The 27,913-nt window shown below is 41.1% G+C and overlaps 1 protein-coding gene across 2 annotated transcripts; it reads left to right on the top strand.

Moving 5' to 3' along the window:
- pik3r1 (phosphoinositide-3-kinase, regulatory subunit 1 (alpha)) lies at positions 1–27,754 on the top strand. Of its 2 annotated transcripts, XM_060912617.1 has the most exons (15): positions 1–301; positions 2,437–3,062; positions 15,700–15,795; positions 16,789–16,863; positions 16,948–17,079; positions 18,982–19,183; positions 19,565–19,647; positions 23,529–23,631; positions 23,748–23,846; positions 23,953–24,133; positions 24,255–24,523; positions 24,636–24,812; positions 24,909–24,983; positions 25,075–25,245; positions 25,856–27,754. In XM_060912617.1, exons 2-15 carry the CDS (start codon positions 2,729–2,731, stop codon positions 26,043–26,045), a joined length of 2,187 nt encoding a protein of 728 aa, XP_060768600.1. In that variant the 5' UTR covers positions 1–301; positions 2,437–2,728; the 3' UTR covers positions 26,046–27,754. The 2 variants fall into 2 exon arrangements, with proteins under 2 accessions (XP_060768600.1, XP_060768601.1); XM_060912618.1 differs by lacking the exons at positions 1–301; positions 2,437–3,062; positions 15,700–15,795; ... (2 more) ...; positions 18,982–19,183; positions 19,565–19,647 and adding an exon at positions 22,118–22,418.
- Positions 27,755–27,913: the final 159 nt, after the last annotated feature.

Below are 27,913 nucleotides of genomic sequence, written 5' to 3'. Positions count from 1 at the left end.
CTGAAGCCACTGGGGCGGAGTCGTGAGTACCGAGTGGCATTTCTTACTGAGGAGAATTATTGTAAAAACGCGATTTTGGAGTGAAGTTTATTCGACTGGTTTCTATTAGTTAGACACAAAGCGTCGTTTGGAGTGGATTTGTTTAGTTCAACCTGAGTTTCATTGACGTTTTGAGAGAGATATCTTGTCGAGCTAACGCGGCTAGCTGTCGTTAGCTGCACTTTTTTTTTTACGTGAAGGAAGGAAGGAAGGAAGGATTTTCTTGGCCCAGCTTTGACGGGACTCCATACAAGTTGTCAAAGTGAGTAAGTTTTTGACTTTTAGTTATGTTTAGTACATTTTATGCAGCCGGATATCTCTTGTCGGGTGTATGTTTGACATTTTTAACGTTGTTGTTTTATCATTTTGGGTCGTTTTAATAGAAATAACCGCCTCAGTTTTCTCGAATTTTCTGGGAACAGTTTGTTCCGTTACTCAGGCGCAGCTCGTGCACGGACTCGCGAGAGAGCTCGTGCGCTGTTTAGAATGAGCTAACTGTGCTATACTTTGAGTTGTTTGTTTTTTGTTTGTTTGTTTGTTTAGAGCGTTTTATTTGTATACATACATGCATACATGGGTCTAAAACTCTCACTCTGTACAGGTAGCTAACACACACACACACAGCTAGTGTTTAATAATAAAGTCTACACACACACACACACACACACACACAGCTAGTGTTTAATAATAAAGTCTACACATACACACACACACACACTACTCGCAACACGACACCGTTAGCGTGAGAGCGCGTGCAACGGGCAGGCTACTTGCATCACACTGTGGACAGCAATGGAGTGACTTTTTATATAACAACAACAAGTTTAATTTATATAGCGCTTTTCATCAACTCAAGAATGCTTTCCATAGTAATGGCACTACAGAAAGAGAAGCGAATCAGCCAAAAGAAAACAACAGATAGGAGACAGAAAACAAAATGACAGTTTACAGGAGTATAAAGATAAGATTAGGTCAAAAAGAGAGAAGTCAGTGATCAGGAGGAGGGATAACACACACACACACACACACACACAGATTGAAAGAGATTCACTATCATTATTAATCTCTGACAGTTTTTCCTATATTTAGTGTGAAACACTATATGTTCTATCCATCCATTTATAATCCATCTTGTACCTCTTTCCTACAATAAATTACCAGCACAGTAAATAGTTTTTGGTATGCTTATATAAATCTATAAAGCTTTATTTCAAAGCCTTGCACATAATATTTTATTATTATTTTTCTTCATTCGGTATATGGTGCACCATAAGACATGCAAATACAGTCCACATCTGGTGCACTGTATGAAGAGCAGGGAGCCATTTCGGATCCTGATCCATTAACTTACTGTAAATTTAAAAAAAAAAAAAAAAATAGACAACTCCAAACCTATGTTAATGATTTGCAGTGAATTTTTAATTAACCTAGAGATTGGGTTTATGCAGCTGAAAATAATAGTAATACAGTAAAGTACTGTGTGATGCATAATTGAACAAGAAAATGCACAGTAAGTGTTTGTATGTAAGGGGAAAGGATGATAAACATGGATGCTTTCATAGACAGTTGCTTTTCTGAACTTGGTGCAAAGGTGTGCATGCTCTTAGAACAAAATAAGATCTCTTTGGTTACGCGTAGATGGTTCCTCATTATCCGACGACAACAACAATGATCAAATGGTGCATGTTAAATTCTCATGGGGATTGGGGGGGGGGACAGGATCACAATTTGCATCTAGTGTCTTTTTTTTTTTTTTCTTCTCGTTAGTGGAACATTAGTATCTAATAACCTGCCTTTCCCGAAACTGACCTGACATTTCAATATCTTCTCAAGTTTTGCGATCTATAAAATGGATGTTCTGTTCACAGATGACACATTAAAGGGAAAAACCCATTGCACCAGTGCATGTATTTTTCCTGGCATGGTTGGCGTCCACTCATCCCCTTAAAGAGAACTGTCACTGCAAATCAATACAATGTTCTTCTGATTTAGTTATTATATGAGTAATCTCCTGTCTATCCTGGTGGGTGTGGTCTCTTTTTTTTTTTTAAGGTTGACCCTGCCCTCATCCATCCATCCAACAAGGGATTAGGGCTTAATAAACTAAATGGTTTGATGAGGCTGTAAATTGATTTGTCCTTCCCACTCATCGCAACTCGATCTAATTGAATGCCATCATTATCAAAACACAAATTGAGAGAATATCTTTTTCAAAGAACAGTTCCAGAGACGTGAAGCATGAACATCAATGTGCATCAAAGCTGTTCTGGTGATTCGCGGTGGCCCGACATCGTACTACGATGCTATATTTGTTTTTCCTTTAATTTGTCGCCCATCTGTTTGTTAGATATCATGTGTTAAATGCAGTATTACAAAAAGAGCTCATGTGTGTTGCAGGTGGTGTTTGAGTTGGCCAAAGCTCTGGAGCAGACCTAATGGAAACAGTATGTCTGAAGCACCATGAGGCTCCTCTAGATCACTGGAGAATCAGTTTCACATAAACGATCGGCAGAAGGAAGACTGCAGCATGGTATCTTATTAAAGCAATAGGATTCAGAGAAATAGTCTGCACCACAGATAAACATCCTGGTGCTGCTACTACAAGTGGTTTGTAAAGGGAAAAAAGTAATTGTAGGGTGTAAGTGTAAAACCTAGCTATTTGGGGGAAATTTTTTGTTTGTTTGCTAAGATGAGCGCAGAAGGATATCAGTACAGAGCACTATATGATTATAAAAAGGAGAGAGAGGAGGACATTGACCTGCACATCGGGGACATACTCATAGTGAATAAAGGCTCCCTGTTAGCACTGGGCTACAGTGAAGGGCTGGCTGAGAGGCCGGAGGATATCGGCTGGCTGCCCGGGTATAATGAGATGACTCAGGAAAAGGGAGACTTCCCTGGTACCTATGTGGAGTTCATTGGGAAGAAAAAGATATCTCCTCCGACCCCGAAGCCAAGGCCTCCCAGGCCTCTTCCTGTGGCGCCTGGACCAGCCAGGAATGACTCGGACTCCGAGCAAGGAGGTGAGTGAACCTGATCGAGCAATTTATTAATACGTTTATCATGTATGAAAAGACTCTCCAGTGTCAGCACCAGTGTTTTTTTTTTTTTTTTTTTTTTTTTTTTTAAATCAAGAGAGAAAAAACAGGTTGGGAAGCAACTGTTTACTGCTAAAAGTCGTTGTTGGATAAAAAGCACAACTTTAAGAGGAATAACAAGCTCCTATTGGGTGAAATAGGGAGGTCAACTTCAGGATAATAACAGTAACTCTGCTTTGTCAGACCGCATCACACCCTCGCATCACACCACTCCATCACTGATTATAACAGTGCGCCCCGAAGTGTTTTATTCCTTACTTAATCATTATGATCCGATGTTCTGAAGTCCGTTTCAGAAGTGCATTTGTGCCCAAATTGGACAAAGCAGCCTCTTTCATACCATTCCACTCCAGCAATTTTTAATCGTGAGATTATATTCGATGCATTCTCGCATTCTCTGATCATTTCAGACTGCTTGTTTTTTCAGAACCCAGGTTCAAATGAATGCCTGTACACATTGTGCTGTGTGAACTGGTACAATGTTTCTGAAGTCGTAGGTGGTTGAGCACAGTGGTTACTGATCTGTCTGTTTAGAGCTGCATTCATATCTCCCCCTCCAGCAGCATGAGACTGGCTGCACATTTAGGAATAAATTATGGCCCAAATGTGTGTTAAAGGAAGTGTTTTTTTTGGGGGGGGGGCTTCTGTTTTTCTATTATAAAAGTCTCCGTAACAGCTGTAAAAAATCAACAGCATCCACGGATGTAAGATGCGCTTAGATTAAAGGGATCCTTCAGCAGGTTGATTTTCAAACTTATTTTATGTAAAATTCGTCGTAGATTTTAAAAAAAATCAAGCTTTCATTTTCAGAGATCAAACAGTTTCCGAGAAAAATGCATATTTTTATTATTTTTTTTTAAATATATAAATAGAATACCAGATGCGGTTTCTGTGGCAGTGAGCTATGCGATGATGCCAGTTAGTGGTCGCTTGGAAGAGCTTCAGTTGCCTCAGTGTATTTTTAGTACAAAATCTCTAGTAAGTTTACCTTTTAGTATGGTTTTACTATTCCAATTCGAACCAGAATATCATGAAGATGAAATGGTGGCTTACAAGAGTGATTCCGGCAGAGAAAATAAAGACAAAACGGAGCTCCGCTCTGAAGATGGTGTCCAAAGAAGTTTCAGCGTGCTGCTGTTGTGGCCAGCAAATGTTCTGAGCAATTCTCTTATCTAGAGTATAGTAGAATGTACCTGAAGCTCAATCGAATGCTCCATCTCTTGATCTGTCAGTGATTGTTCTTCAGCGTCAGTGTTTTCTTTGTCACCTGTATTTTCTTCCAGTATACACTGAAGAACCTACAACACATTGGAATACCGATTACTGTTCACCAAGTAAGGCATCGATAATATACTACAAAGAATCATGGTAGAACAAAGTCGAAACTAACCTCTGCGGTGTTGTCTCTGTTGACGCCCAACACTGTATCGACTTTTGGAGTTGAATGATGGGCAGATATTGTTGGCAGGGCATCATCTTTTAATTCTAGAAGCCCATGTTAATCTTGCTTTTAATTCCATCGGAACATAAGTAGGGCACTGCAGGTAGGTTGTTTTGAGCCCTTCCAATGGCGTGAATCCATTTCTTGCGAATAATTGGGTGATTCTGGCCAGGTAAATGGTGAAAAGATATCTTCTTGTCTTTCTTCTTGGCATCATTATAGCATTTATGTACAACACAATGAGGCATACTTATTTAAAAACTAATAAATTCAGTAAAAATACTTGTAAAACTAGCAGAACTACTATGTAAACAGCTGAAGTTGCTCCAAGCGACCACTACCTGTCATCGTATATGTCACTACTACAGGAAGCCCATTCGGTATTCGAAGAAAAATGCATTTTTCTCGAAAACCATTTGGTCTCTGAAAATGAAAGTTAGATTTTTGAAATCTGCAACTACTTTTACATAAATTAAGTTTGAAAATCAATCCGCTGTAGGATCCCTTTAATGTTGCGGTTTTCTCAACAAGATGGAATATCCACACCTAGATAAACTATTGATAAAGGATATAGGATGAAAATAAAATAATCAGCTTAAATAAATACTGCCACTCTGCATGAAGTCTTTACAGGTTGCAGTAAACCAGCTGGTGTGTGTGCAGTGTTTCAGGTTGTATGATGTAATCAATCAAACAATCTGCTAGCCCCACCCCCTAAATACCTTCAGCTCTTCCTGGTCCCTGGATTCTTTTTTATTTCAGTGCCATGTTTTGGTGCTTTGTGAAGTAGAAAATGCCCTTGTACCCTTCCCTTCGTCAGTAGTTATGTTGGCAGAGGTTTAGTTCCTTAAGGCTGATCACTGATTAACAAGGTAGCATGTATTATTAGCACAACGAACACCAACCTTCTGCATGCACTCGAAACGGTGGTTAGTGTTTCTAAAAGTGTTCTCGGGGACCACTGCAGCTTCCACACCAACAGATTGAACAAATTAAAGTGCACACGTTGCACCGGGACCAGCGCTGTGCATGGTGCGTCACTGATTTTCTTCCTCCGTTTGCTGCATTAGCCTCTGATTAGAGACGAACGTTGTTGCCATGGTGCTGAAGTGACTGGATGTGTTCCGATTAGCGCACAGAACATTAGGTTATATGTGAAATATGGCTGCAGTAATCACGAGTGGTAAAACTGGCATGCCACGAGTCCTCATCTGCTTCCTGATGCTGTGTGGTCCATTTTGTTGGTGGAAATATTTGGTTTAAATGTGGTGTTTTGAGGCTTCATCAGTCAGGAGTACCAGCCTCCAACCTCCTTATGGAAAGAAGGGGTTTTTGGTTTTTTTTTTTTTTGCACAAGCTGTCAACTGTAACAGCTCTATGAAAAAAAACCCGAAATTTACATAGTAATTCTACATTTAGTCAGTCAGCCAAAACATGCTGAGTGTTTTTGCTTCCCCCCGCTTTTGCTCCCGACCTTCAATCTAATACCAAGTAATGGAAGTTTTTCTAACCGGAAATCTTTATATCTTCTTTAAATCACATATAGTTGTTGAGTAATGTCATACTTCGCAAGACTGTATGTGGTTTAGGACACTTCTGCTTAAGGTCTAAAGGATGTACAGGAGCAAAACTTCACCATAGTGGAAGACTGATCTTTGTGTTAGTACAGCATGGCACTTTTTTTTTAACATATCCTAACATACGAAGGAAGTTCAGTTGTGTAAAGAGATGCGGCTGGTGCTTACCATTTTGTAGACTGTAGTTTCATAAAATATTTATTACCTATGTTTACTTTAAATGACTGTAGTTGGTGCTTTACAAGTACGTTTATTTAAACATGAATTTTTTTGAGAGTTTGCATCTTAACATCACTGATAGATGTATATTGATTTGGGGTGAAGATTATAATTTGTAAAGATATATTTTTCAGCTCCGAAGTGACACAACAGAAAAAGCATTCATCGTTTCATCCGGAGATCGCTGATGAATCCCGATGATGCTACGGTCATCCGTGGCCGGGGGACCAAGTGAGCAAAATCGGCCTGTGCAGTCAGTCTCTCGCCCCGTCAATCACGGAGACGCTAGCTATGCAAAAGTGGGCGGATAGCACCTTCTTCTGAACGGGTTATGGCACCCACTAACGTTGCCTGAGCAGCAGTTCCGAAAGATGAGGTCAGCCATGCCTCAGAGGAAGCATGTGATGGCCTTCACCCTCCCTGGCTGGTAGCAGTCATGTGACGGGGATGACCTGTCTGGTGGGTGGGAATTATTATAAAATATATTTACCAAATAAATAAAATCGATTTATTTGAAAGTTGGACCATACTACACATGGGATCAAAAAACAAATACAAGACAATCTTTGTCCTGTAAATCTTGGAAATACTGATGTCTTGTATTTAAGACAACTGTTTTAATAAATATTGTTACCTGATTAATATTAAAGTGCATTTGTTCATGTCGTACATTTGTTCAAGTGCACAGAGGTGGGTATTTTTTTTTTAAATAAAAGTTCAGTGCTTAATGTTCACTGTGTGTGTGCTCAATTTTGAGCTATAGGGTTTAGTGTGTGTGTGCTGTCTGTCTATCTGACTAAACCTGGCCTTCGACACAGCTGCAGGTTTTTCAGGGGTCTCAAAGTCGTCTTGGGATGTGATTGTGAAATTCTTGCGAGGTCTGCCATGGTTGTCCGTATGAATCCTGGCAGTGTTGAGTGACCGCCTCAGAGCTTGGCGTGAGACTGAGTGTGGCACCGGGAAAAGTAAAGTCTCTGTGTCTGCCCGGGCAGGAGGCAGAGAGAGTGGGCCGAGCCCAGGCTCTAGGGCCCGGGGTCTGGATTCTTGTTGCTTCACAGCACTTGTAATTTATTACCCGACACTGAAGGATCTGGCAGATCCTGTTGGCTCTCTTTCCCTTTTTGTCGTCTCCTTTCCCTCCTTTTAACACTCCGATCATATAGCTGGGACTCTGCCTAGCTGGGGGAGGGAGGGAGTGAGGGGAAACATTTGAGTAGAGGAAGAACGGAAGGGTTGAAAATGGGAACTTTGCTGCATTAGTGGGTTCTTGCTCCACCATCTCTCTCTCTCTCTCTCTCTCTCTCTCTCAGAGCCACATGGGTTTACTTCAGAGAGCAACAGATGTGGAATTCCAGCCCGTTCTGGCTCCCAAGCTTTTAAAAACACAAATGTGCTCCTTTTTGTGGCCTCTGGAGTGTGAGGATCAGTGTGTGCACTGCCTTGCATTAGATTAGCGCTTTTTTTTTTTTTTTTTAAACGGCTTCCCTTCTTTCGATTACGTTCATTATGTCTTATATTAAATATTGTTAGTTTTTTCTTTTTTATCAGACATCTAATTTTTTAGGTTTGTTTACCGGACATGTTTCGACGTACGACTGTCGTCTTTCTCAGAGTGTCACCGGATGTTATTGGTGACGCATCTTTTATCAGCTGATGTTTCCGAAGGCGTGGCCTTCCTGTCTGGATTGACAGGTTGGTCATGCCTTCTACTGTCAGTTCGTCCCCTGCAAGTGCCATCCTACGGAGCTCAGATATCAATGCGCTGCCGAAGCACGCAGAAGGTGTTAGTACGCCTGTCATTATAGTGCGGACTTTCCATAGCATAGAAAATCACTACGTTTCAATTTGTGTAACTGAACTTGTTTCATATCACTGGTCATATAAACCTATGTAAACAGGAAAAACGCGGAAGAGTTTGGTCGCATCTGACTACAGCCCCAAAAAATACCATTGGCCATGCTGAGCCTAGCTACATTGCTAACAGGAGTGACAGCGCGTCTGACTGCGTCTGACTGACTGGGAGGTCGCGCAAAGCTCGGACAGGTACGGAGCAGCTCGTCTCAATTCAGATAAGAGCATATTTCATTATGGAAGTACGGTGGACTGTTCCTTTAATAGTACATTTGTGAAAAGCATGAAATGGAAATTCGTAAAGCGATGCTGTTGTATTTCTCATTTCCACGAATTTCAGGAAAATATTGCATGTCATTTAATATAAAGTAAAACTCTCACTTGATTCTGGACTTAAAAGTGCATTAGATAAGATGATTTGTGAGAAATAACTCGCAGTGGAGTTGAATATTTGAATGATGGGGTTCGTTTTTTTTTTTGTTTTTTTAATTCGTAGAGCCTGCCCCATTTCCATCCACGTACGTAAAGCTCTTCCCCCAAAATGTATAGTGGTTCAACTAGACTTGGCATGCTAACTAGTTACTGTTAGCAAGGACTGCTGTGACGCACGCACATTCAGCTGTTTGAAAGCCAAGTTACAGCTCTATAAACATCCAACTTCTCATAATGATTCATGGGGATGTGAAAGGTGTTGGGGGGGGGGGTGTCTATAACTGACAAGGGGCCAATACAAACATACATTTCTGGACCAGAAGGCAGGTTTCCGAACACGTTTTTCCCAGCTACATAATATACTTGTTGTGAGACAGCGACTTGAACTATTATTTCTTTATCACATGTACGTTTTCCACATAAGTTGATACTCGTGCTGTTGCCCTAATATCACACTACCATTTTCTACAGCATCTCGTTAGAGAAGAAATATACTGGTCCAGGTCTAAGTCTTAAATACATTCTATTGTTTTTGCAGGCATACTGTATTACAAAACAGCAAGGCGCCACAAGAAAACCTGTTAGCGTGACCCTTATGAAATCAGTCAGAGCCAAAACTGATGCAGCCACAAGATTGCAAAAAAAGAAGAAAAAAAAAGCATGTGATAAGTGACCAACCACGAAGAAATCCTGTAACATCAAAGGGGATGTAAAGCAGTGAGCAAATTCGGACACGAGTCATGCTGACTGGCAGTAAATTGTCCATGATCTCCTTTTTTCCCCTCAATCAACACCAGATCTGATTGGAGCCTGACACTCCTCCGATGGAAGCACTTCACTATATTACATTTCTTTTTTTTTAATGGACACAGGCTAAGCTCCTTTACTGACCTACTTTCTCAATCTTCTCGGCTCACGCTCTTGACACAGATGTGGCAGTAATCTAAGCTACGTAGTGATCAGGCTAAGCTCATGTTCACAGGAAGTGATGACTTTTTCTAATGAAATGTGTGGATATTTAATAAAAAGCACGTTGTTGGTTAATTGCGTCTGTTCTCGTCCATACTTCTTTAGTGTTCTGCCTGATGGCAGGTCCATCTGAGCTCCTATGTTACTGTAGTGGTTTCCCATTGCCTTCTACTGGATTATTAGAGGTTATTATTATTAGAGGCAAAGGCCCCCGTCAGCCACTGGGCTTGAACCAAGAACCTTCTTGCTGTGAGGTGACAGAGCTAACCACTGCACCACCGTGCTGCCTTGTCCATCCTTAAAGATAGTGATTTCTGGTCAGATGACTTGCTTGTTAATTTTGTGATTTTTATTTATTTTTTAAAAATGTCTTTCATGGACATGTTGGTTCCTTTTTCATTTTGCTTAACATTTTCCTACAGGACACGCAATGCCGAAATCGTACTAATAGTGGCATCATTTTCGAAACGAGTTTTATCCTTCATGTAATCTCTCCCTAAAGAGAACGATGCGGCAGCGCTTTAGTCATTTCGTCTGTAATTTAGTTTGTTAAATACTTGGAGAGATTAAATGCAATCATGAGGCGTCCTTTAAAGTCTCCTTGACGTCATTTTTGCATGAAGGAACGTGATGACTAATCAAGTCCGGTTGGGCACAGTTGAGCTGAACTTAAAGACAAATTGGGGGGGAAGTTGAGTTGGGAAAGATAATCTGATGGTTGTGACGTTTATGGGATTTTCAGCTTGGGCTGAATGTTCATTTAACTTGAAGGCAAATAAGGGCTCCAACCTACTTCCCATTCTGTAGGTTTTAAACAGTTCTTGTTTCATCTTGAAGCAGAATTTCTATGAAGTAAAATCCGAAATGCACTTCATTTATTTAAAAAAAAAAGGAAGTTGGACAAAGTTGTAGCCGTCTTTGTGATGCCTCTCAAAACAAAACCAGAAAAAATAGACATGAAACTTCTGCTTTGCTGAAACAGCAAGTCTATGCAGGTAGGTTGTATGTGCTCACAAAGAAATTAAGCACTTTTTTTCTGTGTCCTCTTAAAATAGTAACCATAATGTCTCCGTGCAGCGCTTTAATCTCCCAGCTTTAAGTAGATCGCAGATTGGATGCCTCAAGGCAGAATACATGAGGGTGCTTGATCCAAGTTTCTTTCCTTGTAGTTTAATCTTTATCAATGCTTCTTTTATTTCTAAGGTAAAAGCTGTGTGCGCGTGCACTCATTCAGTTCATGGGAAGTGTATTTCTTGCACTGAAAACGTGGTGAAAATTTAGAAGGAAAGGGTGTGTGGGGAGGGGGGTGTTGACCATTGGACAAACTGCAACTCTTTTAGTCATGGTTGAAGTGAGTATTGGTCATTACGTTTATATTAAAAAAAAAAAAAAGGAAGATGGAACAAGAGCAAGGGAGCGAGCAACCAAAGGAACAGCAGACGAGTACATGTTGCATAGCTGGAGTTTGAGATAATGTAGCGCTCTCCTTTTCAAGGGCCTCTTTAGCACTCGGCTGAACATCTGCTGTGTGTAACCGCTCACTGAGGGAGAATTGTTACTGGGCTTCACAAAGAATGTGCACTTTCCCCTGAGCCCAGGAGTGAGCAGCTGGGGGTTCTACGTTCCTCCTGCTTTCCCAGAGCATGGCAAAATAGATCTATACATTTAACAACACTCAATACAGCCTCCACCCTAGAGAGAGAGAAGGGGGGGGGGGGGAACCGCCCCGACACATGCTCAGGCTGGCCAAGAAGACGGCCCTCTCCCTGTTATAAGAGCTGGTGGTTGGAGCAGCAGTTGTGGTGGTAATGATGTTGGCGAGACTGGCCAGCTTGTGCCCCAGTAGACAGATTTAGCTTTGTGCAGTTAACTAGTGCATTTGCACTTGTGCGAGGAAGAAGAAATTGAGCCGTGTGCTCTCGGCTACAAACCCGCTTTCCATCCAAGACAAGTTTGAACTTTCATGAAGCATCAGATTTATTTATTTAGGTGACAAAATGTAGCCCTTTTATTTTATTTTTTTAATTTATTTATTTTTTGTGCTGGATTTCTCAAACCTGCCAATTCATTTATCATGCTGTAACACATCGCCATTTTTCAGCCCAAGCTAAATTAGTAACAAACAGCAGTAAAACAAAGGGTGTGATGGCAGAATTTCAGGATGGGGTGTTTTTTAATTTATTTATTTTATTTAAAATTTTTTTTTATTTCGTAACAGCCGTGGTTTTGGGAGCTGCAGTAAAACGCTTGTGTTTAAGCGGTCATGTGCGTGAGAGCGCACACATGTGCCTTTCATTACCGACCGCCTCCAGAGATGCAGGGCTGAACTGGCAAATCTTCTTACTGGAGGCTGAGCATGTCTGATGGACAGATTAGCAACACATTGGGGAGAGGGACAGAGGACTGTAAAAGAAGGACTGCACAAAGAGAGTTTTCAGGTTTTTTATTTTGGCAAGGAGTTTGATGGCATGTAATAGAATAGTCTTTTATTTTTTTTTATATAATGTGTGTATATATATATATATATATATATATATATATATATATATATATATATATATATATATATATATATATATATAAGATAATAGATAGATAACACCTTTATTTAAAAATAAAAGATAAATCACCCAGGGTAGTCCAATCAGGTAGCCACAAGAGCAGACCTGCTATCAATAGGAGCCCTATTGATATTAATTAAATCGTGGAGGCATTATATTTCTTTGAAAATAGTGCAAAGACACCATATCAAATGTTAAAACTTATATATATTAATATATATATATATATACACACACACATTATATGTGTATGTATGCAAGCTTCACATGATCACAAGATGTTGTAGACCGCAATGGAAAATATTATTCTTCGTGAAACTGTAACTTCTTTCAGGGGTCTAACATACTGGTATTATGTCTACTGTTCTAGATATCTGTTTTCAGATTTAACCTCAGTGGGTTTGGCCTAACCAGAACTGTGTTAATTTTTTTTTTTTATTAAAAACAAACACGAGGCTCTGGTGTCAAACCCTGAAAACAAACCCAGAGGTCTAAATTCAAGTACTTGTCACCGTTTCATAAATAAACACATCACAAAGTGTTGTCTGTGTTTGTCTCATAAGCTCCTGAGAGCTCACTCACACCAGCAAGAAGAAGAAAAAAAAAATCCTGTCTTTGTCGTCATGCTGGGTTCCACAGAATCCCTATCCCAATGCACACCTTTAGTGTAAACCAGATGCCTGATGACCCCGATAGCAATAAATATAGTGTGCCTCCTGTTCCTCCTACTCCTGTGTATTTGTAAGATCACATTCCGTATAACATGGTGTCATTTGTAAATGGCTCCAGTGGCTTTTTAACGCAGTTGAATCTTGATTGCTCAGAACTGACTTTTTTTTTTTTTCCACATGGCCCTCTGTTCGATTCAAGCATGACTCGGCTCAAGAAGTATGAGCTTTTTCGTACGGTGATAAAATCATTACCGTAACACCAAGCTTTAGAACTCCTTTATATTTGTCTTTATGGCAAAGCCTGTAACACGATTAGAGTCCCTAATTTTACTTCTCAGCTGGCTATCTTTAGTCCAGCCAGACAGTCTGATCCAGACGACACGCCGTGGCCACTTAACGCCGCAACTTCCCCAAACACAGCCCTCCTCTCCTTGATCCTTGTGGGACTGAAATGAGAGAACTGCCTCGGGCTTGTGTCAACTCGCTCTTGAGGCCCCCTTATTCCGCCTCCCTGTTACCCTGGTAACCAGAATCGGAGCAGCTACTCTTATTGGTGGGGTGAAGCAGAGCTCGCGTGTTGGTTGCTTGAGCACTGTGTTTTTCTCTTCCCCACCCCTCTCTCCTTAAGAAGACAGGCACCCTTTTTCTGTAGGGAGAGTTTTTGGAACTAGGTGGTGCAAAAAAAAAAAAATTGTCATTTGGAGTGGCATTAAAAGTTCATCTTGTGAAATCCTGTTTTTAAAAAAAAAAACGCTAACAGGAAGTTGAATTATAAGATTTATTCAACTAATAGAAAGGCATGATCGACCCAGTTAATATGGATACGTTTTCATGAGCAACTTCAGTGACTGACTGGCAGAGTTGTGGTCTTTGAATGGACCCAGGGGAATGAAAATGACTCGTCAGTGTATTAGAAGGCTGAACAAGGTGCATGTAAAATAGTTTGCGCTCCACTTTGAAGACTCAACAACGTTATTAAGACACCAGCGTCTGCTCATATTTACTCGCCTGAAGGCAATAAAGTAATTCGATCTAGAAAGACACGTATGTGGTATGAGAGGCCTGTGTATGTGAAAGAGCTTGTAGTGGTTCCAGTCATATGTGTCTTTTATCCATCTTAGTCGTGATGATCGCTAGTCTAGGAAGTAGTACTTCAGAGAAAAGATGAGCCAAAACATTTCACAGATTTTTTTTTTTTTTATAGCCGTCATTTAATCTGCGTGGCATGAGGGACCACGCTATCAGGTCCCCTCTAGTTTCTAGGAAGCAACACAATCCTGCTCCCATCCTTAGCTTGGTTTTTAGAGCCACGCCTCTCACAGGCACATTTCGGCGTATAGTATAACTGGAATGCATCTCCAGTATAAACAATGCACAAGGCACACTTGTTTGCAATTTCTTTTTTTTTTCCCTCCACCTCTGAAGCACTCCATGGTGGTGAAAAGTGGGGCTTTTTAAAGCTCAACACAGATGAGGTATTTTCACCTGAGCAGGGGGTAAAATTAGCCTGGGTTTGTGTGAATCCGACTTCTGAGAACCAGCTGGCTGCTCTGTAACGATGGATAAAGTGTCACCTGGGTAAAGGTTACACCTCAGATGGAGCACAGGAACATTATTGCTGCGCTTCCTAGAAAATGAACAACCTGTACTCTTAGCATTGAGCTGGAATTGATCTAATCCAGTGACTCGGAGAAGGCTGGAGTGGTGTAATATATTTGTTTTTCTTAACAGAACGGATTTGATAAGGCAAAGTTTTTGTTGGTTTTTATGCCAACTGAAGGGGAAAAAAAATCTGATCTCGGTTTACTGAATTGTGTAACTGAAAGTGTGTCCTACTTCAAGCAGAATCAATCGTCTGTGTAAAATCAGGCATGTCCAAATCTCAGATTGGTGTCTCATACATTATACATGTTCACAACATAAAGGCTTTGTAAAACCTACATAGTGCATGCTATGCTCAAAAGAATGCAAGAAGAAGAAAAAAAAGGATTGCTTGTCTCTTTGCTGCATCTTAAATCAGTCTGATGGAGATTTTCACTGCTCATTCTGTATCACTTGGCACCCATGGGTGTGTTTGGCTTCAATTACTTCAGAACAGCAAACCTGCTGTGTCTCGTGCTCAATAGGAGCCATATGACCTGGTCACGCAAGAGTGCGGTACTCATTTTAACATAAAATTGAACCAACACAAAAATATATCCAATGTGCATATTCAAATTCCGAGTCGTGTTTTAGTAACAAGAAGGATGAGTTACTGCCCACTCCCTGAAAAAAGATCCAAATATGGAATGAACTGTAAAGGGGTTCCATTCATAAGCACCTGCATTTTACTCCACCGCCTTTAACACAGCAAACAGTTGAGCCTTTTAGAAACGTTGGCCTTCTGAAACAGCGGCCTGCAAATCCAAATAAAGCAGCCCACTGGCCTCACGGCTCTTTTAAGTGTGCACCTGTGCTGCAGGAACTGAGGCTCTCGTCCCTTCACCAGTCTGCCTGTTAGCGGGTTTGTTTATCCTTCCCGGCCACCTCCGCTCTTCACTTAATCGCACCCTTCCGTTTACCACTAACTTTCACATCAGACGCTTTTGTTGCCACGTCAGTCATACTCGCATATGCTGGACCAAAAAAAACCTGCACCCTGCTATTTCTTCAACCCCATAAAGGTGGCTGGGACAAAATGTTTGTCGGTTCTGGGCAAAATGTTCACTCTTTCGTTTTGAGCTGACTTTGGTGTTTAACGAAAAGGTGGCAGAGATGTGAAAAGATTACGTCGGCTTTTTTCTGTTTAACATACTGCTCTGTTTTTTTTAATAGCGTTTTCCTGTGCTCTTTTTCTTACAGGTCCCAGCACTTTGCCAGATCTGACCGAGCAGTTTGCACTTCCAGACGTGGCCCCGCCCATGCTGCTCAAACTGCTGGAGGCCATCGAGAGGAAAGGTGAGCAGTTTTTGTTTAAAAAAAAAAAAGTAAATAATTGCTCAGTCGAAAGTATGTACATAATATATTTATTCTATCCACAGTCACGTGCTCTGATAGCCTAGTAGTAGAGTAGCCAATCAGCTCGTATACCATGAGTAGAGAAAACAAAAGTGCAGAGTGCAAGTCAGACATATCACTTTTTATCAAGTATTTAAAAGAAACAGAAATGGCTAAAAGAATGTCTGTCTGTACAAAAAAAAAAATCTCCTGTTTCACACCCCAGCCCAATTGGTGGCAGTAATGCACCTCTAAATTGGTTTGCCAGCCATCAAAAATCCCTAAAGAAGAAGAAAATGGTGGCGCGTGTTGCTGAACCAGCTACGTTAGTACCTCGGTACAACCAACCCAGGACAACACAAAAACTCTACTCGAAAACAAAACCCCAAAAAATATTTAAAGAAAAGAAATTAAAAAATATGGAATGAAAGTATTTGATGGTAAGAACATATCTTTTATTTTTCAAGAATTATCACGTTTTTCACAAATTGCTACTGTCATTCGCCAGTTTGTTTACATTCTACGCAGAAAGGATTTTGTGAAGTTTTGTATAAAGTTTTTTATTTATCAAATTTGCAAAAAATTAAATAAAAATGCTCCGTTTCTCAAAATCCAGTGAATGTGGATAGAATAAGTTATTCCATTCAATCTCGTCATACATGGCTTACAGCCAACTCGGTGCTACGCGCCTCGTTAGCTATCAGCTCATGTACGACTCGATTTCATGGAATAACTGTCAAATGTACACTTTTGTTTTTTATGCCATTATGTATTTTTATATACTTTTACGTAATATACGGTATAAACGAATGCCGTTTGAGATTCATGTCTTATGCATGTGTTTGTTAGTGCCAGCCTAAATAAAATAATTTTTCAAATCTTCCAAGTCATGTAACTAATCAATTCAGTGGTTGCATTATTAGTTCTCATAACTGTAAGCTCTTCTCTTGGCAGGCCTGGACAACCCCACCCTGTACAGAAACTTCACCGCTGGAGGTGGCCTGGATGTGCGGCAGTGTTTCGACGCTGGTGAGTTACATTTTGGTCTGTCCCTGTCTCACACGGTGTCTTGCTTCCGTAGCAAATCCGTGATTGTTTTTGTCTTTGGGTTAGACGGCCCATCTGTGGATTTGGAGCAGCTCGACCTGCAGACGCTGTGTGACGGTCTGAGACGATACCTACTGGATTTGCCCCAGCCGGTGATTCACTCTGCAATCTACACTGAGATGGTACACATTGCTCAAGGTGAGAACGAGTGATGGAAAGAATGTATAATAGAACACCATTAGTGTTTTTCATCTTTTGTATGGCCTGGCCTGGCCTGCCACACCACTGATGATTGTAATGACTATACCACACGGTGGTGCTATTGTTCTGAATATCTTATTGCGACCACAATTGTTCTCTTGTTGCGCTAACGCTGCTTTTGCTATTTGTTTGCTGTAAGGAGTCTTTTTGCACCATAACTCAGCACTACAAAAGGTTGTGTATCCTCTTGTGCATCCGAGTGCTCAGTATCCCTGTAGATGTGTCTGATTTAAACGAACACCACCCTGTTTCTGGTTTAAAATTGACCAAAGGTGGCTGTGCACATCTGCTGCTTTTCTCTTATTAAACAGCAGGTTATTCTGGGAAGCTGGTAAAGCTGAGTAGATGAGTATGTTTAAAAAAATAAAAAATTAAAAGCTGTCAAGAAAAGCAGAATTTGCCACCTTTTTCTCTGCTCACTGATTACAGCCAGTTATATAGTCACGTTGCACAGAACAGGAAATCTGTGGCTAATCAGACCTAAAAGAAGGACTGCTTACTGCAACATCATCTTGATAGCCAATCAGCAGGCAGTGTACATTTCTCTGCTCTGTCATTGTCGCACACAATCACTGTGTGGTTTTGGAGCTGCCTGAACAAAACTTTCCACCTGACTGTTGAAAGGGTTCCCCCCCCCCCTTTGATATGATCCCCTCAGTCTTCTTCTTTTTGAATGCTTAACTCGTGCTTATGACTGGGAGTCCTTCATAATTCGATTACTGTGCAGTGAGGCAGCTTTTTGTGCAGCTCAGCTTTGGGTTTTTATTTGTAGCCCATTTTATTTCTTGCTTTTAAACTATTTTCCATCCAACATGAAGAGCTGGTTGTAATTTCCATGAAGGTTGTCAGAGTGAGTTTCGCTGTTCAAGTGCGAGGCGAGTTTTCATAATATTTACATACACAAAGGCAAAGAAAATCACATTTAAATGTTTAAAATATTCTACTTTTCACCTGACACAATCCAAGTTTTCAGCTAAATCATTCTGGCATTTTATTATTTTTATTTTTTTTACATTTTCTGTAATATTCTGTAACTACTGTGTATTTAAAGTAGCGAGCAACGTACAACATGCGCAGAGCAGTTGAACTGGGGAGCAGTTACAGGTTAGGTGCCTTGCTCAAGGGCACTTGAACCATTCTTGCTGGTCCAGGGAATCGAACTGGCAACCTTTTGGTCCCAAAGCTGTTTCTCTAACCATTTGGCCAGGGCTTCCCCCAAATGGCTAGTATGATGTTAGCAGGAAATATTAGCAAAAATGTTTTATATTGCGCTTAGAAACACCGAAGTCACGGTGTATTCTCTCAATCAGATATGGGCTCAATAAAGCCTGGACTTCTCGGTCAGTCCATTTGTCTCTGTTTTCCTTACTTTTTTTTTTTTTTTTTATGTTAAGAGCTGTTGTTTTCACGCTCCATTGGCTCGTGTTCTACCAATCAGTGTTCACTTGCATCTGGACCACCTTTTTGGTCCCTAAGCTCCTTTTCTAACCATTAGGCCATGGCTTCCCCTATGGTGGTAACAGCAACTTCATATTTGGCTGCATCACACTACTGCATTGTGGATTATTTTCTGATTACAGCACACCCTCAAGTGTTTTGTTCAAGTCTATAAACATGAGCAAAAATGAATGTAGGATTTAGTCTTGTTCTATGGATCATTCCTCTCTTGGTGGGGTGGAGGATATAAAATTGACTTCTGTATAAATGTTAAGAATACCAGTTCAGTTTTTAATTCCCTGTTTTTTTTTTTTTTTCTATCCCTAGTTCCAATGACCTGAACCAAAGACTAACGAGATTTTGGATGTTACCTGAAAGTTTAACTCCTGTTTAACTTTGCAGAGGTTCAGGGCATGGAAGAATGCGCAGAGCACTTGCGGAGGGTTGCTGGTTCCTCTGTTTTGCTGCCTCAGTACTGGCTAACGCTGCAGTGCCTGCTAAGACACCTTGCCCACGTGTGTCAGGCTTCGGCCGCCAACCTGCTGAACGCCCGCGCCCTTGCCGAGATCTTCAGCCCTGCGCTATTCCGGCAGCAGGCATCCAGGTAAGAACATGCCAGTAGACACACTATAAACCTGCAGGTTACACGGTGTTACATGTGAAAAAGATCGGTGACACCCCCCCCCCCCCCCCCCCCCCCCCCCCAAAAAAAAGTCCTCCATTTTGGTGCAGTTTAGTTGTATTAGTAGAAATGGAAATTAAACTTCCCTGAATTGACTCCACACGACGTCACGTTATTTTTAGGCGTCGTATAAAATTTTGCGCCAGCACTCCAGTAAAATTTGCGCGCTCTGTCCATTTTGGATGTTCAGCATGAATGAATGCTCAGAAATCAGTGAAGCCAAAGCAGTTGTACTATTGGTTGTTAGTGGAGAATAAATGCGATGTGGACTTTCGCTGATATTTCTCTCGTGTCTGTCCTCAGCTGTGAGCCCAGCCCTGAGTCACACATTAGGATCATTGAAGTCCTGGTGACCAGCGAATGGAGCAGCAACCAGGCAGCTCCAGGTAAAGTGTGGTTTCTATCTGCATGTTCAGGAACCTTATTAAATGTAATTGCTGCTGACTGCAGTGGGTTTAATACCATGTTAAATGAAGACACGAGTTGAAGAGAGTGAGGGAGCAGTTTTGTGGGCTATCATTAACTGAGCAGTATGGAGACCAGAAGCTAGAGATTGCTATTATTAGTATGTCTACTGGGTTAAATGTAAAGGCCATACAGCAGCAGGAACCCCCACAGTACAGCATGTACAGCTTTGATATACAGACTTCCTTTAGTTCTACTGCTCTTGCACACTGATGATTCATGAGCATGTCCTGTGTTCAGATCAAGAGCCGAGCAAGTCCACATCCTGATGTGTCATCTTTAGCCAGATTATAAAGGGGTTAGCTTGTGAATCTACTACTGCAGGCAAACTTTTTTTTTTTTTAACTCTGAGTACGAGACAGTGGAGTCCATAGAGAGGCCTCTGAGGTGTGTGTACTACTTTGTGACCTGATTGTTTAACGGTTTTACTACCTGTTAGGGTCTATTTATATATTTTCCACTTCTCAGCTGTGGGTAATTTATATGTGCTGGATCCTGGACTGAACCATTCCAGTTAGAACTGGGACCATTCTGCAGTTTTCCCACAGCTAACGATATGCTGATGGTCCGGAACTAGGAATTGGTGTCCTTTCATCACTAAGTTATTAAAAATGGATGTGAACATTTGTAGGACATTTTTGTATATTTTTGTGGGAATTTTTTTTTTTTTTTATTAAATCTTTTAAATCTGAACAGGTGGTCTGAGCAGGAATCTGCACCATTACTTTAATGGAAAAGAGTAAACACTTCTTTAACTCCTGTTTGTTCAGCCAAGTTCGTGTGTGTGTGTGTGTGTCTGCCTGGGCCTCACGGTTTCTTTGTCTCGGTTTACTTGCCCGTACTTGTTTTCTGCACAAGTAGTTGTGATAACTATAGTTATGCATGTTAGCAAGCACGCATTTTTGTACGCGTGTTTGTCTGGTCGTGTGTGTGTGTGTGTGTCTGCTCCCAGTTACAGGCAGACTATTTTAAGCTGGTGGCCACAGTCCCACTTAGATTTGGTTGGCTGATTGCACCGTCTGCTCTAGGATACACTCCTTAACTTTCAAGGAGTGACTCTCTTTCCTACTCATACATACCGTCTCAAAAATACACATACTTTCTAGGGCTTCAGTTCACCATCCGGCACCCTCTCCTTCTTGAGCCGAGCAGCCCTTCCAAAACACAAAGTGCCCAGCTCAGCAAATATTTGATCCTGAGCGAGTTAATCATAAGACTGGAACCTGCGAGCCAGCACAGTAGTGAGAGAAGGCTTTCTGAGAGGGCCAGGGCTGGTTGCTCTAGCAATCATTAACCATCCACCTCAGGCCAGCCTTCATTAATCAGCCTTCTCTTTTTCATGCCGTCATTAGCACTAGAGCTCAAGGACTGTTGCACCTTGCCTCTGAGGATTTGCCTGGATTTTTCTTTAACTGCTGCAGTTGCCTTGCTAAAGTGCTACGTGAAGGTCTGGTTGGTAAATCCAAGGATTGAGACTTGACGCAAGCGATTTGGATTTAGGGCACTTGGACTTTTGCTGATTGATCAGGACACGTGCGTTTTTTGTGAACATCTCAGGAACATGCACAATTTACAAAGTAAGTGTGTCATGTCATTTTAAAGACTTCATAAAGCGTTTGGTCGTAGCAGTAAAAGTGTGAGTTGATGGCTTGATGGAAAAAGGTGTTAAAATACGCAGGCTGGTTTTGGCAGAGCAGCTTCTTTAGGGAAATGATGCCCCATTTCCATATCCAGCAGAGAATATATCATCGTTTTGTGCCTTTTAAGTGTCTTTCACAGAGGACTGATAAGTACAGGGCACAAAGTTCAGAGCATGTCAAAAAAAAAAAAAACGCTTAACCAGTTTGACTTGTCCTGGCTTTGCCTAGACAAGTCCGAACATATGTGGAGAACGTGACGCTTGAGTCGCATGCTGATTGATTTGTAGAAGTGTTGAAATCTAATAGATTGAAGAGTAAATGTACAAAATCCCCCCTGAAACAATAATTCTGACCCAGTGTTTGAGCTCTTGGGGGTTCACAGCTTCCCTTGACCTGTTAGAGAACATGATGTGGACAATAGGCCACATTCCTGTGGCTTCTTTTAGCCTTTCTAAGAAGTGTGACTATCTGACGTGCCTCCCCACATTGCAGCCAGCTGGATTTTCCCCACTGTGCGGTACGTGTCTGGGGATTACGAGTGGTATTTGCGAGCGTTTGCCTGCCTGTGACCCAGCCATGTGCTTGAAGTAGCAGCTGCCTACGTGCCTCTGGAGCAGCAGCAATCAGAAGCGCACAGCCTTCATCTGCCTGCCAGCACAGGAGCTTGTCTCGGTCACCCCATTTGCTGAGAGGAGGAGCTAAGGAGACCTGTAACAGGCAGAGGGGAGGGAGAGAGGGAGGGGAATAAATGAGGAGAACGATGTACCACATCCTCTTTTCATTCGAGAGATGCTGCGCTACCGTGCACTTCACATCTGACTGCTTTTTACCGGACTCGATATCAGCGGTGTGGAGAAACTAGGCGACCACGCGACCTGAAGCGGATATTACTGAATAACACCTTGAGAATCTTTTTTTTTTTTTCCTTCTTTTTTTAATGGAAACAAAGTGCAAGTTCTCAGTGGCGTCATTTTGTTAAGGGAATTAGCAATATCGGTGCAGACAACGATGCAGGAGTGGCTAGCAACAGTCTTGCAACGCCATTGGCTAGGGTAAGTGATGTAATGGCTTTGACTGAGCCCGCTCATATCGGCTATTGAAAAAAATATATATAGCTGTGAGGAAGTAATTCTGACTTTTACAGTATCGAAATCATGTCCACATGGATGTTAATGTGGCGTTGGGTGTGTTATGTTCATATCTGTTGTTGGACTGGATGTCTGTTTTATATATAAAAATGGCTCTAGTGGGTACTTGATGGTACATGTTGGAACATGTACCCTTGTCACTGACAGTTAATCCTGTACTTCTGCTGCTTATATGTAGTTGAGGGCAAGTGCTTCTGGCTTTCTGTTTGTGAGAAGAATCAGTTTTTTGTTGTTTTTTTTTGTGCTGGTATACTTCGTAAGGTTTTTGAGATCTTGTGCATATTTTTATTTATTTATTTATTTATTTATAAACCTGTGATGTGTCAGGTCTAGAGCTGGCTGGACAACTCGTGCTTAAGTGAACAAAGAAGAGTGGGTAGATGGTGGGGGGATAAAAATAGCCCTTCGCAGGAGCTCTGCCTCATGCTCCACAGAGACCACACAGCCCCCACAGCTCTGTCACTCAGCTCAGCAACCAATGAGCTGCAGCCATTTCCTGTTACCAATGATGTAACATGTTCTCAATGGCTGGTGAAAGAGAGCAGCGTCTCAGCAGACCGTGCACGCTGCAGTCTCTGTATGCAGCATATTGGTATTGTTTTTGCAGATGAGTGGAAATCGTTGTCTTGCGTTGCAAAGGTAACATTTAATCAGATGGCTGATGAGCTGTATATGTGCATTGGCTCAGATTATTATTATTATTTTTTTTTTTGCTGCATCTTCCTTTTCTTTATTCCATAATCTCCCTTACTCACCTTTTGGTCATGATGAGCCTCCTTGCACTGCGCTCACAGGCTTTCATCCTCCATTTACACTTGGAGGCACTAAACTGTTGTCTCTCAGATGTTCTAACATCTGAGCTCCATTCAGATTGTTCCGAACATGTCCAGGCTTGTAGGCTGAGACTTGTCCGAGTGAATTTTTATATGTAAATGACCTTGAATGGAGCTGGGTCATTTGCATGTAAATCTACACTGCCTATATACAGTAAACCTTCTTCTCTCCTGTCTACAGCACTACCTCCGAAACCACCCAAACCAGCCCCTGTCACTAACAACGGTATGAACAACAACATGGCTCTACAGGATGCCGAATGGTACTGGGGGGACATTTCAAGGCAAGCACTTTCAGTTATTCGTCCTACTTTTACATTCAGCGCACAGGAAGTGAGAATAATGATACATTTCCTTTCAGCAACTTAAACCTGATCATTTATTTTTCTTCCCCTTGTAGGGAGGAGGTCAATGAGAAGCTGAGAGACACAGCTGATGGAACATTTTTGGTTCGCGACGCCTCCACCAAAATGCATGGAGACTACACCCTCACGCTGAGGTAATATTTTTTTTTTGTTTGTTTGTTTGCATGCCAGCTTTACTTAAGCCATATCTTGTTCCATAAATGTGCATCATCTGTAATTCATTGTAAATTTGGTTTACAGGAAAGGAGGCAACAACAAGCTGATCAAAATTTTCCATCGGGATGGGAAGTACGGTTTCTCAGATCCTTTGACCTTCAACTCTGTGGTTGAGCTGATCAATCACTATCGGCACGAATCCCTCGCTCAGTACAACCCTAAATTAGATGTGAAACTGCTGTATCCTGTGTCTAAGCACCAGCAGGTAGGCCCGATTCTTGTTAATCACGTGGAAATGAAGATGTGTCAAAGGGAACTTGGTGTATGGTATGGTGTTTATTTTAAGTCATGCTCCAACCTACTGTTCCTTTTTTTTTTAAATCCAGGATCAAGTGGTAAAAGAGGACAACATAGAAGCTGTGGGGAAGAAGTTGCACGAATACCACTTGCAGTACCAAGAGAAAAACCGGGAGTATGACCGACTGTATGAGGAGTACACCAGAACGTCACAGGAGATTCAAATGAAAAGAACTGCGATCGAAGCTTTCAACGAGACCATCAAGATCTTTGAGGAGCAGTGCCAGACGCAAGAACGCTACAGCAAAGAATACATCGAGAAGTTTAGGAGAGAAGGCAATGAGAAAGAGATCCAGAGGTGAGGCTTGAACTTCAAAACCCTGATCAAATGAAATGAACTGAATTATCAGTCTTCACTTGTAGTTTATTAGCTAAATTGGCAGTTCTAACTGCATTTGTGCTTTTTCCAGGATAATGGTGAACTACGAGAAGTTGAAGTCTCGCATCAGTGAGATCGTGGACAGCAAGCGTCGTTTGGAGGAAGACCTGAAGAAACAGGCAGCTGACTACAGGGAGATCGACAAGAGGATGAACAGCATCAAGCCAGATCTCATCCAGCTCAGGAAGACCAGGGATCAGTACCTCATGTAAGTGTCCTAGCTCATCCACTCTCCTAGCATCCGTAGAGTTGTTTAAAGCGTTTCCGACACAGGTTTCACACATTCCCTTGTTCTGAACTTCAGGTGGTTGACACAGAAGGGTGTCAGGCAAAAGAAGCTCAACGAGTGGCTGGGAATCAAAAACGAGAACCAGGAAGAGTGAGTATCCTCTAAAGCACGTATATGACCACATTTCAGATTCTGTACAAAATCCTGCCTCTAACGCCGCCTCGTGGTTTTGTTACACCAGTCAATACTCAATGGTGGACGACGACGAGGACTTGCCACACCATGACGAGCGTTCCTGGAAGCTCGGGAACATTAACCGCATCCAAGCGGAAGCTCTGCTACGCGGCAAGAGAGACGGAACATTCCTGGTCCGAGACAGCAGCAAACCAGGCTGCTACGCCTGCAGTGTTGTGTACGTCAATTTTATAACTGCTTCTGAAAAACATCACTGTTTGTAGCAGCTTGAATAATAGTCATAAAGTTTACTACTCCTCCTTTGAGTGGAAAGTTTGTGAGGTAGCTCAGAAAGTACTTTTTTTTAATTCTAAACACAGCTTTCTCAGTTATTCTGTACAAATTATTTGCTGCGTTATGATTTCAGTCACTGAGCTTGCACAGTAAGCTCAAGTTAGCTTATGTTACTGAAGATTAGATTGTGTTGTTATGGTAACTTGATACTTTCACAGGTTTTTCTCTTGAATTATATGACGACTTATGACATGAGCTAGCTTTCTAGAGATCAACAAGTTAGCTGCGTATTAAGGACGACAAAGAAGTGGTTTCCAATTTGCATATTTAGGAATATGGGAAAAAAAAAAAAAAAAAATATATATATATATATATATATATATATATATATATATATATATATATAATTTCGCCATTTTTAATGAGGGAGAAGATATGCTCCTGAGCCATTTGTAGGAAGCAAATTGTCAAATAAGTGGCTTAGCAGATTAATAATAATTTTAGTTATTTGCTTATTATTTTTAATTAATTTATTTATTTTTATTTTTTTGCAGTGTGGACGGAGAGGTCAAGCACTGCGTCATCAACAAAACTCCCACAGGCTTCGGTTTTGCCGAACCTTACAACCTGTACGGCTCACTGAAGGAACTGGTCTTGCACTACCAGCACACGTCTCTTGTTCAGCACAATGACTCTTTGAATGTCACGTTAGCATACCCGGTTTACGCACACCCACGGCGATGAGGACTCGTGAACACACACTTTTTTTGTCAGGACTTTGTAACGCACGATTGGAGCTTAGAAGGAGGAGGACGAGAAAAAAGGCCTCAGCTCCTGCAGCGATGCCTCCACTTTGGATTCAGGATGGAGGACTGGTTTTCGCCGCTAAACCCAAAAAACAGACGTTTCAGCCAAGACCTTGAGAAATCGTATCGTTTTCCTCACGGTCAAACGGAAACTGCTGAACTTTGATCTCTCTTTCCCAAAATGGAGGACGATGGAGGCCTTTCTCAAAATGGTGCTTGTTCATTTCAAAGCTTTACCCACTGCTGGAATGTGGAACGCTTATGACGATGACCTCTGGAGTGCAACTTTTATTTTTAAATGCTATTCCGAGAGAGGTGTGTGTGTGTGTGTGTGTGTGTTTGTGCGCAGACGTGATGTGACCAAAACTCACAGTATCTAAAAGCTATTCATCATTGGCATGTTCAGAGTGACGATATGAACAGACCATGGAATCAGCTGATCAATGTAGCAAGACGGCACTTTCAGAACTGTATATTTTTGGGCGGGAGGGGATTTCCATAAAAGGACTGTGAACAAGCAAACGATTCGAACATCTCATTTTTACATGAGCAAAAACAGGACGGGGGACAAGATGTGTGGCATTTTACTCTGTGAGCATTACAGTGACTGCTTCTGCCTTTAATGAACTAACAAGGCACCCAGACGAACCTAAAATACTTTCATTTTGTACATACGGACTGAAAGAAAAAGAAAAATGTGATTGAAACATGTTGTACCAAAAACAGCGCTCAGTTTCTTCTCAGTTGTATTCAAATGTGCTATGCAAATTCTGTTTCTCCTTTCCTTCTCAGCAGAGTTGATTTTATTTTACATGTTGCTACCCATAATATAATTTCCTTCTTTTTATTTTTACAGTTTGAATTTTTTTTTTAAATGGTAGTATATAAGAGAATATTTTAAGTGTCAAATCCGCCAAGAGAGATGGCTTCGGTTTTACAACAGATAAATGATAACCTACTTTATTACAAATTTCTTTATCAGCAGCTGATTAGATAAAACAGATGAGTATTTTATTAGTCTTTTTCACTTTGAGCTTATTTTTTTTTTCTAGGCAGAGCCTGGAGGACTTGAGTGATGCGTCTTGTTTATTAATAGTACTATAACTCATCGAAATTGATAATTTTTCATTTTCTCAGCGCGCAGAATTCGACTTTTTGAAAACGAGTCCACGTCAGAAAATCAAAAGCTCATCATGTTTATTTTGAGAAATTTTTCCAGCAAATTGAATTCCCGTTTTTATTTTTGGATGAATGAAAAACAGTTCTTTATTCCTTATCCATATCGTTTTTCTGTATCAGAAAAACTCACTAGTGTTTACATGCCTGAGTCAGAATTTGTATTTTTGACTCGCACCCCTTGAATACTACTCTACAGTAGTTCTTCCATTTACAGGAAAGTCAACTTGGTATCTATCTATTTTTTTGTTTTTGTGTTTGTTTTTTCCCCCCCCGTATAACTGCCAGCTGAATGGCTACAATTTGTCATTTGCTGTCATATAATTCCTCATCAGAGATTACAGTATTCTAAGCTTTATGACTGGTGAAGCCTTCAGCATAGAGGTTTGCCTCCAGCTCGAGTCGTGTCTATATTGCAGTTATGCATCTGATGATATTTTGCATAAATAAAACGACATTGTGAACTAATAATCTGCTTGAAGACTGTTAATGAGCATATAAGTCTTCAGTTTACCCCATAACAGGGTACATTTTAAAAAACACTTCAGCTTATCTCCATGCAACCTCAAATTGTTTAGAAGAACTGCAATGCTTTTATTTCCTGAAGTTATCTGGTTCATTGATCACTTC

The sequence above is a fragment of the Neoarius graeffei genome, chromosome 28 (genome assembly GCF_027579695.1).
Source record: "Neoarius graeffei isolate fNeoGra1 chromosome 28, fNeoGra1.pri, whole genome shotgun sequence".
Classification (NCBI taxonomy): Eukaryota; Metazoa; Chordata; class Actinopteri; order Siluriformes; family Ariidae; genus Neoarius; species Neoarius graeffei.
This window is presented reverse-complemented; position numbering and strand designations above follow the sequence as displayed.